At 43.2% G+C, this 14727-nt stretch overlaps 1 protein-coding gene across 3 annotated transcripts in view; it reads right to left on the bottom strand.

The window, feature by feature from the left end:
- Positions 1-14727, bottom strand: part of MVB12B (multivesicular body subunit 12B) — an 87543-nt gene that overhangs the window by 57377 nt on the left and 15439 nt on the right. For all 3 annotated transcript variants that reach the window (XM_044306373.1, XM_044306371.1, XM_044306372.1), the window contains exons 3-5: positions 3122-3229; positions 2942-3038; positions 1804-1933 (exon numbers count right to left, since the gene is read on the bottom strand). In XM_044306373.1, the coding sequence (XP_044162308.1) occupies positions 1804-1933; positions 2942-3038; positions 3122-3229 (335 nt within the window). The remainder of the gene's footprint in view (positions 1-1803; positions 1934-2941; positions 3039-3121; positions 3230-14727) is intronic.

Genomic DNA, 14727 nt, shown 5'->3' with positions numbered 1-14727 from the left:
AACCGTTCATTTGCATACAGCGCCGGGCCACGATTAAAAAGGACATTTCTGGAAAATAAGGTATCTGCCGACAGAAATAAGGACACTGCAGGGGTAGAACGGTCAGGCACTCCTGGTGGTTTGGGGGGAAACGTTTCCTCTAATGCCAGGAAGCTATATTTTAAAGGTAGCAGTGATCTCCTGAGAAGAGTCCTCCAAGTTCTCATGTGCCAGACTGATGAAATTTGTGACGTTATGGGTTTCCGTGAAAAGTGCATCGGCGCTGAAATGTTACGGGGATATTAAGGTTTTAACAAATATACATGTCTCATCATATAATGAAAAGTTATAAGACTTTATAATAAAAAGTTTTCCGTATACATTTTTTTTAAATGTTCTTTCAAGATCTCTGCTTGCAGTCATCCATACCATACGTCTAATGGATACAATTCCTTTCTGGTATTTTGATAGACACACGGGTGCATTACAGTAGTTATCACAGACGTATCACCACATGACCGGGACAAGTTTTTATTCACTAGACATAGTAATGGACACTCTTATTAAAGGGGTTATCCAAGATGGATAAGATTAGAACCCGCAGCGCATACGCGAGTCTAAATCTTTCACTAGAGCTTTATATGCGCTGTGGGTTGTAATCCCAAGCAGGGATCAACTGCCGAATGGGATCCTGTGGCATCCCGGATAACCCCTTCAACTGATGGCAAACCGAGAACTTGAAAACTGGGAGAAATTGATATTGACGCTACTTTGGAAAAAAGCATAACTTTTCATTATGCAACGAATATGCTTTATTTGCCAAAACTGGAAGACCCTATTAAAAATGGTGCTCATCTGCCAGAATACTGGTATAGCCGTATCCAGCATAGCTGGACCCAGCAAGGGTCCGTTGGATACTCATTCACCATAATGGGATCAGTTTCTGGTTTTCTGCTGGAAAAATACAAGTCCGGTATTCTGCTTCTCCAGAATCCCGTACGCAGATGTGAACGAATCTTCACTTTGACCATTTTGAGCTCAGGAACATGACAGCAGGATCAAGATCAAACAGTGTCGACCTAACTTCTGTAATGAAATGCGGAAGAAGCTACCATTTAATCTACCATTATCAGGGGATGAGCGTTCTTGCGAACACTTGTGCCAACAATCTTGGTAAAGGTGTAGCCGGTGAGCAAAAAGTGCATCCATTGGGTGAAACTGTAGTTCCTGCAGGCACCTAAATCATCATTTGAGGACAGCACTCTCCTGTCCAGAAATAATGCAGCCGTATGAGGACGAGCGATCGCAATACTGTAAATGCAGCTCTTCACCCCCACTGAAGGAGCGGCCAGTTGTTGGGAAGGAACGCTTCCTTCAAGTTAATCAGCTGCTCCTTGCTCCGTTTAAACCCACCATAAACCATATTCTTATCAGTTTCATACGATCTTAGCTATAATGAGTGTTTATGAGGTCAGGAGATCAGAGATAAGGCTTCACATGAGCAGTCAGCTGACGGAACTCAGGAGGGATAGTCTACAAATATATGTGGTTAAAAATCAGTCTATCACAATAATGACAGAACATTTTTAATAAAAAAAGAACATTAGAAAAAATGAGTAATGAGTAATGCAATCTTTAAAAAATTGTTCCAAAAAGGTGCCCAAAGTCTTTAATGCGTCTTTTATAATAGTTCCTTTTCGCTCTTTTTCACCATGAGCTGCTCATTAAAACTTCTGGAAATCGCCAAGTGGATTTTTTGGTACCAGCGTACGAGGCAATATGCAGGCATGGCATTGCAGAAGTCTTCAAACCAATCATACTCACCCTATGAACGTATACTGAGGTGGGGCCTGTTTTGAGCGGCTCAGGATGCGGATGTCACAGATGGCAGCCTCCGTGGAGTCTCTTGGGATAAACTTAATGCACAGACGCTTTTTTCGAAAGGCAACTTCCTCTATAGGAATAAAAAGAAAAAATTAAAAAAAAGCCAGGTATGGTCAACTAAAATTTAAGATTCCAAAAACATTTCCTTCAGTGCTTGCAGGCTTGCTGTCTAAAGGTGGCCCTGGACATTAGAGGGAAGTAGGCTGATGGTTGAACATTTATTAAACCATCTACTGAAGGACTATTTCACAGACACTATTTCACAGACACAACTCTACATATCCGTTTCGCTCAGCTGATGAGGATGCAAGGAATTGGACCTCCAACCAGTTAAGCCAACACTTGGACAGCAATGACTGAAGCAGCAATGTCTAAGATAACTTCAAAGTCCAAATTCTGAAAAATGTTCTGATGTTTATTTTACCCATGTTGGTCTTCAATGGAAACCACAATCTAACTAAAGCTATTTTAGGACATTCAACACTGACAAATTCTTTCTGTAAAAATTATATAAAACCGTGCTGCTCAAATCCAACAGTAGAAAATCAGGCCCTTAAAAGCCCACACAGAGTTCCTCGGATATGGTCGGTTCCTGGTTAGGTAACCTCGACTTCCACAATATTCGGTGCTCTTACCCCCTATAATCATAAGATTCTAAGATGCCTCTGACGAAGTGCAGGCGAAACCCGGGTTGGGCATTTGGCGAAAGGACTGATATGCATTTTATATGATTGAGATTTTATGGAAATTTGTGAGTATTACAAAATAACCGTGTAAGATAAAGAACTTGTGGGACTTCACTATGTCGGGCCGTTTCCCTTATGATTGAGGAAGTCTAGGTTACCCAACCAGGAACCGACCATATCCGAGGAACTCTCGGTGGGCGCGATTTTCTACTGTTGGATTTGAGCAGCGTGATTTTATATCATTTTTGCAGACTGTGTGTGAAAGGTACCCACCGCACGACAAACCTGCAGCGCTCCAAGTGGAACACTGGTTTGGGACTTTTTACATTTTATTTTGTGCTTTTATTTTATATTTAGTTATATTTTCATTTTTAAGACTGACAAATACTTACGTGTGTCAACTGTCTCTTGGATGGGTATAAAGCCAACAGGTAACGTGTCCTTTATATCAATCAATTTCATGTCTACCAAGACATTCCCTAAATGGCTCTGTGGAAGGAAGAACCAGAAGAAGGTGAGTAGCGGACAGCTAATGAGAGGAAACTGGGTCATCAGTAGTTGTTCAAACTTACATTTTCTCTTGAGAAAACTCTCGTGAAGCAAAGATATCTTGTCACCTTGGACTTAAATAAACCATCTTTCCAAAGATCTGCATCCAGGCCATCTGTTGTCTGAGAAACCTGCAACGTGACATGGACAAGTAGGAAATTAGTACTGAGATAGCTACAATCCAACATACAAACTCTTGCATTTCTCAAATAGAAAAAAAAAAAGTAATTTCTCAAGGGATGACATATAGAAGATGACAAAAAGTCTAAAGGAGACAAAAAAAATGCCAAGTTGTTATTTCCTGTACAGGCCACAGCAGAAACAGTAGTACTTTAGAGGAATTATTCCTGGAAGGAAGTAACAAGATCTCAATGACCTCCTTACCAATAATTATGTTTTTGCTATGGCCAGTTATGGATGGTTGCGTCTATTATATTTTTCACTTAATAAGACGCACTTTTTGGCCTAAAAGTGGGAGGAAAATGGCAGTGCGTCTTATAAAGAACATAATAGTGCTCATTAGTATGCAGGTGGTGCAGGAAGCGGTGCATGTAGTGCTGCTCACGCTGAGTGTACTCACCGCTCCCTGGTCTTCATCCAGACACCCGCTCTGCTCTGCCCTGACTGTGAATAGTGTCAGGACCAAAGCTAAAGCTAAAATAAAAGTGCAGGACTTCGTGCACATTTTTCAAGAACAGATCGCTGATGCAAGGGAATTGCTTCCCCAAAAATGACAACATGTTCCTCAATTATTGTACAAAGATAACTTTGCCTGTGACTGACAGAATATCATTAGGGCAGGTGTAATATGAAGTATCAAAACCAAACGAAAGGGATGAGCTACTGCGACAGTTCATCACAGCAGGCGATGCTAGCTAGCCTGCAGGAGACAAGAACTCTAGTATGTTCAGCTGACTTGTTTTTGAGACTTTGGACAGTAGGCCTACATCCCGACAGCTAGGGAGATATTTAGTGGTCAGCCTTTGATTTTCTTGGTTGTGTTGATGCTTTGTCTGTATGAGAAGCAAAGTAAAGCTGGTTGAGGTCAGTCTGAACGACAATCCTCTGAACTATTAAAAAGTTCTTGGTGCCAGGAATTAGTCTAACCCAGATGTATTTGTGCCACCAAGATGGTGATCCTATGACCTAGTTCTTCCTGAAAACTTTACACATACAATAAAAACCTGTAAAAACCAAGGCCACCTAAACTATGGTGTTTGCAGTGCCTCTCATAAAATAATTATTGCTTCCTGTGCTCACATACACCTTAATAAGCAGGTACATATGAATGACAGTGTGCACTCTGATTCCACATCACCTACACTTTTATGGACAAGCCCTGGTGGTGGACATTGTCTATAGACACCTGGCAGGTTTCCGCGTCAGAATGGTGCAAAAACAATTTTAAAAAGAGTTATCCTTATTTTTAAAATTCCTTTTAGCCCTCCCTTCATGTGATTACGCACTTTAACAGTCCTATTGGGCCAGCGCTGCATTCCCTGATGTACGTTGCGGGTACTTCCTGGATCACATGCCGTACAAGACGCTCCCCCCCCCCAATCTTTCCCTTTCCACTGATTATTCCTAAGGGCAGCACCTAACTTACTGCACAGAATCAGTAGACAATTTGGAGAGAGTCCTTAGGACATGATCTGATCCCATCTTTGCCACTAATATACAGATCCTATCCAGCACTGTGCTACTGTATGGACATGTGCATGAACCTAAGCTATCGTAATAAAATGACCAAGTCTCTTCTGGTAGGAAGGAGCAGAATCTGAATAAGGTCCCACATGGCTTTGGATTGTGCATTTCTGGCTCTTGAACATATTTTCTGGAGGTTTAGTTTAGGGTTGGAGTGGATTCACTACTTCCATAATTTCATGTGATTTTTATAACTCACCAGCCAAGTTCAAAACCTCAAAAAACATGTAACGTTTTCCCTTGAGAGCATAACATTTTTACGAGAAGGGAATTTGGTTTGGCTCAAGAGGTGTCCCTCCGCACTAAGTCCTAGTCAATGGAAAAGCTAAAAAGAAAAAAACTATGAAAAAAAATTAAATGCCGCAAACAGACAAACCTTCTAGAGCAGTCTAGCTCCAATGTAGTCTTCTCACACGCATCTCAAACCTATCAGGTCATTATAACTGGACGCCCCCCCATGACACATTACAGTTACTGTACATTTCATTTCCAGTCACGTCCGCCACGGAAAATCTCTCCATGATCAGACGACACCTAGCAAAGCAAATCACTGCTTACACATGTACAAATGTGCAGTGACTCTTTAAATTTATTTTCAGAACTGAACATCCTGAAAAAGGAGCTTCTGGAGCTACTGCTGCTCGTAATTGTCATGTGATAAAAAATAAATTTAACCGGTCAATACTTTGTAGGACCGCCTTTCACTGCAATTACAGCTGCAAGCCTTTTGGGGTATGTATCTACCAGCTTTGCACATCTAGAGGCTGGAATTTTTGCCCATTCTTCTTTTTTGCAAAATAGCTCAAGCTCAGTCACATAGGATGATGAAGAGCATTTGTAAATAGCCATTCTCAAGCCTTGCCACGGATGATCAAACATCATGATGAAAACCAAGGAACACAGACAGGTCAGGGATACTTTGTACTTTGTGTTGGTCTATCACAGGGATCAGCAACCTCCGGCACTCCAGCTGTTCAGAAACTACAACTCCCAGAATGTTTTATTCACTTCTGTGGAAGTTAGAAGAACAGCTGAGCACGTTTGCATGCTGGGAGTTGTAATTTCAAAGCAGCTGAAGTGCCGAAGGTTGTTGATCCCCGGTCTATTCCATAAAATCCCAATAAAATACATTGTCCAACGAGAAAAATTCTTCAGTTTTCAAACCAGCACCTGGATCTGAATACTTTTATAATTGCATAGTCACTGAGTTATTCAATAAAATGTATCTGTACAGCGTCACCTGCTGTTTTTGTTTCTTATTTCTCTGACCTCCTCACTGAGAAGGCCGCACATGCTCAGTTTCATCCTTCAACTGCCTCCTGAGCTGTGATAGGCAGAGCATGGACACGCCCCCTAGCTGCAGCAGAAAAGACACTCCCCTTGAGCTGCCAGCTTGATATAAATCTAGCAGAGCAATGAATGGGGAGATCTCTGGATCCATGTGAGGTGCAGGGCTGGTTCTAGCTTTGTTAGAAAGGTATTGTCATGTACTATATGATGTCCGATTTTAATTTTTTACAATAATCATGGGATAACCCCATTAAGTTTGTTGGTATAACGTGATAAAATGTGGAAAAGTTTCAAGGGGTGTGAATACTTTTTCAAGGCACTGGATATACTATGTTATATTATCAAGTTCATACATTTTTACACAAGCAAGAGCATGGAACAAAGTTATCCAATGGCCATATCCCAACCTATGTGAAAAGTGCCTTTTGCCTGGAATGGGCCATATACTTTTAAAAGCATACCTTAAAACGGTATCCTCTGATTTGTACTGAAAGTCACGTAAAAAATATAAAAAGTTCACTTAGGCTACTTTCACACTTGCGGCAGAGTGATCCGGCAAGCAGTTCCGGCAACGGCAAAACGCATGCCAACAGGATCCTGATCAGTCTTAAATGCCTAATCAGCCAGAAAAATTCATTGAAATGCCGGATCCGTCTTTCCGGTGTCATCCGGCAAAATGTATTTTGAATGCCGGATCCGGCACTAATACATTCCTATGGAAAAAAATGCCGGCAAATCTTTTTCGCCGAAGATAAAACCGTAGCATGCTACGGTTTTCTCTTTTGCCTGATGAGTCATCCTGAACGGATAACTCTCCTTTCAGAATGCATGGGGATATACCTGATCAGTTATTTTCCGGCATTGAGCCCTTTTGACGGAACTCAGTGCCGGAAAAAAAAAACACGCTAGTGTGAAAGTACCCTTAGACAGTCAAACTGTAAAATAACACAAAAATAAAATCAATGTCCACCACGCCTCAGAAAACTAAGATGAGGCCTGTCTCCAGCAGTAAGACAACTGGCTGATGCAGAAGCCCCCCTCCCTCACTGCTCTATTTGCCACAGAAAGTCAAGTGTCTTAAGACTTGCCCTGAAATGAACACCAGTGTTGTCTACTAGACAGTTTCAGAAGCTGAAGAAAATCCTGACGGCTGTTTACTGTTCCGATTCCTATCTAGTTTTTGCCTTTTATTTTTTTTAACATACCACTTTTATAGCCAAGTTGTAGAACACCTCTATAATTTGCAAACCTCTAGAGCTGTACAAGTCAACCACAACATGAGCAAACTTGCTGTCAGACATAATCTGAAAGAATGTGTTGATCTCTGAGGTGGATCAGTAAGCCACAGTCGCCAGAGATGAACGTGGTGGTTTTCGATGAGGAACCAGATTGTCTGAAACAAAGACATTTATAAGGGATTATCTACATCAGCACACACAACTATTACGATGAGGAATCTAAGGGGATTATGTACATCAGCGCACACAACTACTATGATACAGAATCTAAACTTTGGTACACAGTTTTTCCCATACAATCTACTGAGAAAATAAGCTAAGTCAACATACAAGTATTAAAAGGTCTAGAAAAACATGGCCACTTTCTTCAATAAACTATGAAATTCTTGGCCATGGGAGATATCAGATAATGCAGCCCATCACCACTGACCTGAATAATATGAAAACCATCTTACCGGGGACATCCCACAAACAAGAGTGGGGAAGTTTCTGGAAGATAGGAGTCCTGGCTTTCTAATTCCTAAAAGAGGTTGTCTCATCACAGACAATTGGGACATTTTTTCTAGGATATGCCCCCATTGTCTTATAGGTGCGGGTCCCACCGATGGGACTCACACCTATACAGAGAACGGAGCCCCGCTAAGTGGTGGCTGGAGGACATTAGTACTTCATTTGAAACGCCGTACTCATTGCATAGTAATATTTATTATGGATAACCCCTCTATATAGTTGGTGTCACCAGGACATTTCTTTTTCTATTAAACCTGGCCGAGAACCTGGTGACTGGTCTGACTGCAGGGCACTGTATGGATGCCTCCTAAGGCTGGGCTGTTCTGGCGTTGGACCAAACACCAATAGCATTTGGCGGACCCCACTGACTATAATGGGGTCTGTAAGGATTTCAGTTATGTTTTCCTTAATTCTGCTGGACAAAATACTGCTGCCTCCCGACGTCTTTTGGGAATCGGTAACAGCCTCCACTGCCTATGTGAACCTAGCCCAAATCGGGAACGGATCAGAACACTGCAGCAGTTCGAAAATAAATGGCTAAAACGCCAAAAGATTAGCATCATATTACAAGATACGGTTCCATGGCAGGCCATCTCGTCTTTCCAGATTATCCAGTATTTAAGGAGTGTCACATTCCCAACATGACTGGAAACTTCTTCAATTTTCCATCCCACATCCAACACGGCATCTGCACAGCACATTTAAAGACATTCGGGCTGGCGTGAGACATATGACTGACAGAGAACCCATTACTGTGTCTAAGATGCAATGGTAAAAATTATAAAAACTTTAGAGCAACTTTCTATCTTTCAAAAGGTAGTAGAGGACATCATAAATACTATGACAACCTAGTATCACCACAACCACAATGACCAGTACAATAAAGTTAACATGTCTTTTACTGCACAGTAAATGCCATAAAAATAAAACAGAAAAACACGAGAATTGCCTTTTTCCATTCCAACCAAAAATAATTTTATAAAATAGATTCTTGGTATATTAAATGGTCCCATACAGCTATGTTGAAGAAGAAAAAAGTAAAAAAAGTTAAAAAAAAAAAAAAGAAAAAAAAAGAAAGAAAAAAAAGTTCTAGCTCTTAGAAGAATATAATAATAATAAAAAAAAAAAAAATTGGTTGTGTTGAGAAGGGGTTAAAGGGCTGTAACCATCTCAGACATTGCCGACATGATCACTAGGATATGCCATCAAAGTCAGACAGGTGCGGGTCCCATCTCTGGGACCTACTCCTGTGTCTAGAACTGGCCCCCCAAGCGAAGGAGAATGCAACACGAATGTCGGCGGGGAAAATTCCAAGAACAGCAGAGGAAGGTAATAGAGAGAGTGCACAGCTCATGCTAGACATAGTTAAGGGAGCACTCTGCTATTTTTGGAACTGACACAGCAGCAAATGAAGGGTGTCCTCGCTAGTGCAGTGTGCTCTCCTTCACTTTGGGGGGCCCATTCTGGAAAGAGAAGCATGTCCTAGTGATATGCCATCAATGAGATGGGAATGCCTCTTTAAAGAGTAACTAAACTTTTAGACTAATGTTTAATATGTTGTCCCTAACTCACTAAGAGACCTTTTTCTAATATACTTTATGGTAAAAATAAAAATACTTTTTCACCCCTAAAGAGCACCATGCGCTAAAACTTAGTTCTCCCTACACCGCTGGGCTGTCAGCAATGTACGGAGTACTCATTTTATGGGACCGCAGCAGCGCAGGGAGTACGGGCAGGAGCGCTCATTGCTGCTCCTGCCCATGCTCCCTGGACTATTACTAACTGCTGGCATAGCACACAGGTACCCTGTACCCATCTACTATGCCAGGATTAGCTGAGCGGAGCGGCTCCTGCCTGCTCCGCTCGGCTAAGGCTACTTTCACACTTGCGGCAGAGTGATCCGGCAAGCAGTTACGTCGCTGAAACTACCTGCCGGATCCGGCAATCTGCATGCAAATGGACAGTATTTGTAGACTGATCCGGATCAGTCTCACAAATGCATTACAAGAACGGATCCGTCTGTCATACAGACAAACGGATCCGTTTCTATATATATTTTTTCCATATTTTTAAAGGTCTGCGCATGCGCAGACCAGAAGGACGGATCCGGCATTGCAGTATTTTTAATGCCGCACTAATACATTCCTATGGAAAAAAAATGCCGGATCCGGCATTCAGGCAAGTGTTCATGCTGCAGTATTATCTCCGCATGGGGATAAAACTGATCAGTTATTTTGCAGTAAAGAGCCCCTAGGACGGAACTCTATGCCGGAAAAGAAAAACGCTAGTGTGAAAGTAGCCTTAGAGTACTTTCACACTTGCGTTGCTTGATGCCGGCAAACTGCATTCAAACGCATGTCATTTTTTCTGACTGATCAGGATCCAGGATAAGTATGCTATATGGATGTACTTTGGGACTTGTCTCATGAGGACATCCAGTCTATATGCTCTATTTGAAGAGCCATTTTGTGGGAGCCGATCCCACTCCGGTGGACCCAGCCTATCCTTGCATTACATTTGAATGGCTGCATTGCAATGCTACATTGCCACATGTGGCTGACCGCAGGATGTTAGAGAAGCTCCGTTCATCTGCAACCCCAGCAAATCAATGTTAAGATGAATTTGGCAGGTATGAGACACATCTAATATATAAATATGAGTGTATGTATGTATGTATGTCCGCTAAAGGAATCCGCACCGTCGCATTTACAACCACGAAATTTGGCACACAGGTACATCAGGTGTCCGGGAAGGTTATAGACCGGGACTCAGCTCTCTAGCGTATACCGTTCCTGAGATATTCCCAAAAAATGCATTAGCCAATAGAAGCCTGGTCACATGACCCTTATCAGCCAATAGAAGCTCGCAGGCCGTTAGCCTCCACATAGACAACGCCCACTAGATTTGATCACCGGGTTGTAAAAAAAAATATATTGTGCTGAGAACAGCCCAAACGATTCAATATACTGAACACATCAAAATAATAGAGAACTAAACGCATACATGTATAAACATGAAAAAGTCTTTATTAAATGTACATGATTTATAATATGTATAAAAACAGTAGCAAGGAAGGGGAAACCTTCAGTGAGGAACAAAAACAACCCTAGAGAGGGCTGGGAGGTCAACACACGAGGGCATACAGAAAAATGCCAATGAAATAAGAGCCACCAAACATATGGATCCGACGATAAGGCATAGTAACTGGCTTATGTGTGAAAATAAAAAGCAATAACTACCCCAAAGTGCGTGTGGATCCTTCACCGGGAAGCGGTAAAGGCTCTGTGCTCACCGCTTCCTGGTCCTCAGCTGTCAACTGTGAAGGCTGCGCACAGTGCAAGGGCGCGCTGTGACCTCACACTGTGCGCGCTGGGTCAGAGCACAGCCGACAGCAGGAAGAAGACGGAGCACGCTGGAGGGGAGGAGCGGCGGCGTCCAGGAGCAGTAGAGGCAAGTGGGTTTTTTATTTTATTTGCTCTGTGGCACTGGGGCTCATACTGGGGGCATAATAAGTGGCACTGGGGGCATAATAAATGGCACAGTGGGTCATAACTGGCATGGTGGCCCATAAATGGCATGGGGGGCTGGTCTAAAGTCTGATTGCCGGCCTGATCCGAGATCTAATTAAAAATATATTTTTTTTATTGTCCTCCTCTGAGACCTAGGTGAGTCTTATGGGCCGATGCATCTTATAGGGCGAAAAATACGGTAATCGCTATTGAAGTAAAGCCATGGATTAATAGCTGTGGAGCAGAGTGCTGTGGAGATCACAGTTCATGGGGCAGGTAGACTGGCCATTCAGGCCACCTTGAAAAGACGGACTTAAAACCCCGCCCCCAGGTCCCACTAAGCCACGCCCCTGATTTGGTTAGGTCACACCCCCTCCCACTCCTCAGTTATATGTTATATGTATATGCTCTTGAAAAAGGGATATATTCCCGAAACGCATCGAGCTGAATTAATAAAAGACTTCCTATATACATTGGAGCCCCGGTGTCATCCTTTTGGGGACCAGGAAGGTATTACTACATAATTTGAAGCGACCTTGGCGGGGGAGGCTGAGGTATAGGTGTCTTGAGCTTTATCCTATACCCTCCTCCCCGGTGAAGTAAGTGTAACTTTTTCATAGTGTATTCCACTACAACTGTAAAATTTTATTGATAGCACTGGAGACTCTGTGGCGCCCCCTGGGTATCATCAAGACACCTGTGATACCCGGCTCACCAGCACTCCTCAGCCAACAGGGATTAAAAAATGATTAAATCGATGCGAAAAAATCCTCGATGCAGTTTCCCTGCATTGAGGAATCATTTGAATCACATGACCACGGAGCGGGAGTGAAATGAAGGGCCTTGCGTACACACATCGTCGCTGGCTGACGATGCGTGTGACGTCAGGTCCCAGTGCATGCTGGGATGAAGACGCGTCTCCTGCAGACTCCATGTGCCAGCGCACGCCGCACTGCCATTAAAGCCAAGTATAAAGTTAGCAGCACCAGCAGCGGCGGGCCAGGTGGGAAACTGGGGCACCTGTGAATTGGCAATGGAATGTTATTGGCCATGATGGAGGGGGGGGGGGGGGGGCAGGCAGACTGGTTAATTGGGGCTCCAGGCTGTGATTTGGCAAGTATAAAGTCATATGAGAGGGAGGTGGGGGATGGAGATGGGTTAATGGGGGCACCTGTGATTTTAGCATGTATAAAGTTATTGGGGGGGGGGGGGCAGAGATGGGTTAATGGGGGCACCTGTGATTTGGCAATGGCATGTATAAAGTTATTGGAGGGGGCAGGGGTTATTCGGGGCACCTGTGATTTGGCATGGAGGGGCTGATCTGGGGGAGTGGAGGACATGGTGGCATGGCATGGGAGTGGATGGCATGGAGGCACAGGGGAAGGGGGACATCATGGCAATCTGGATGGCATGAAGGGGCTGATGGCAGTGCCATTATGGGGGCACTGGGGGACATGGCATGGAGGGGCTGCTGATCTGATGGCACTGGGAGACATGGCAATGGATGGCATGGGGGTCTGGCTGTACTGCAGCAAGGGAGGGTGTGATCATAGTTGCAGGCGGTCTGATCATGGTGGCATTGGGGGTCTGATTGCGGGCTTGCAGCATGGGGGGACTGATTTGAGGGCAACACTGACTTGGGGAGGGCTTTTCTGTGGCTGAGATCTGTGGTGGTCTGATTTGGGGGGGTGGGGTGTAGTTTCATCTGATGATCTTGTTCTGATGAAAATCAGATGTAATAAATAAAGATATTGTTTTGATAAAGCAATACATTGATTAAGTAATCGTGTAATAAAAAAGCAATTAAAAGAAACACAATAACCGTTACCAAGACACAAAAATTCCCAAAATTTGTGCTACAGGTTTTGGGATTGGCAGGGCTTATATTCTGTACGAATGCTGAGAGTGAAGGAGGTAAAAGAAGTAAAGGAACAAAAGACAATAAAGAAGGACAACTAAAAGACTTTCAACCAAGGTAAACGTGCTGCTGACGAAGTACAACTTCCAGATGTCTCCGAGCCTGAAAGGAAATGGGTTTTTCTTGTTTATTTGCACTAGGCGTTGAGGAGGATTTTTCATTGAGAAACAAAGCCTTGTGTACTTTACACGACTACTTCTCTCAGGATAGGTCATTACTGTACGAGGAAAGTTGTACTCAGACCACCCATTCGACAATTTGGGAGGCAGTGTATTAGGTGCGAGTACCTCCACCAGCTTTATAAAGATGACCTTGGAGGTCTATTCTATTAAATGGTCCATGAAGAGGTGGATTCAGAAGAAATCTAATAGGCATTATATGAAATTAACATCCTGCAGATGGTGGAGAAAGCTTCAAAGAAAGGGGAGGATTAATCCACTATGTGAGCCACAATGTAACTGCACTTCCGATCATTAGATTGTCCAAAATAGCTTCACGAGAGTTTGCTAGATTTCAACCACATGCAGTATTCTCCGATCAGTCATAACATTAAAACCTAATGTTGTGTAGGCCCCCCCGCCCCATGCTGCCAAACAGCTCTGACCCAAAGTACAGGCCTAAGACCTCTGAAGGTGTCCAGTGGTATCTGAAACTAGGATGTTTGCAGCAGTTGTGAGCTGGAACCTTAATGGATTGGACTGGTTTTCCAGCACAACCCACAGATGATTGATCAGACAGAGACTTGGGGAATTTGGAGGTGAAGTCAACTGCTAGAACTCTTTTTCAGGTTCCTCAAACCATTCCTGAACTATTTCTGCAGTGTGGCCAGGATATTATCCTGCAGAAAGAAGTCACTCACAATAGAGAAGACTGCTGCCTTGAAAGTGGGGCACTTGGTTGGCAATAATTTTTACAGTAGGTAGATTCTGATGCCCTAACAAGAACTATTGCTGTTTTGTGCCTACACAGCCCCATCTGCAGCAAGCTGTGATACACTGTATGTTCTGACAGCGATAATATACTTAAAAAAAAATTGTGGCAAAATAGTTCATCATGAAATCAGACCAAATGGGCTAGCCTTTACCGTCCATGTGCATCAATGAGCCCGAGTGCCCATGACCCCATCACTAGATCACCAGTTGTCCTTCTGTGGACCACTTTTGGGAGGTGCCAACCGCTGCATAACAGGATGATCCCACAAGACCTGTAGTTTCAGAGATTCTCCAACCTGGTTGTCCATCCTTTACAATTTAGATTTTGCTAAAGCTGCTCATATCCTTACTCTTGCTCATTTTTCCTTCTTCCAAATCATCAACATCAAGAAATGACCTAATATAGTATATCCCACGTCATGACAGGAGCCACTGTCACAAGATAATCAGTATTATTTACTTTACTCTTAGTTTTAAAGGGGTTGTCTCATCGTAGACGATGGGGACATATAGCTAGGATATGCCCCC

The sequence above is a fragment of the Bufo gargarizans genome, chromosome 9 (genome assembly GCF_014858855.1).
Source record: "Bufo gargarizans isolate SCDJY-AF-19 chromosome 9, ASM1485885v1, whole genome shotgun sequence".
Classification (NCBI taxonomy): Eukaryota; Metazoa; Chordata; class Amphibia; order Anura; family Bufonidae; genus Bufo; species Bufo gargarizans.
This window is presented reverse-complemented; position numbering and strand designations above follow the sequence as displayed.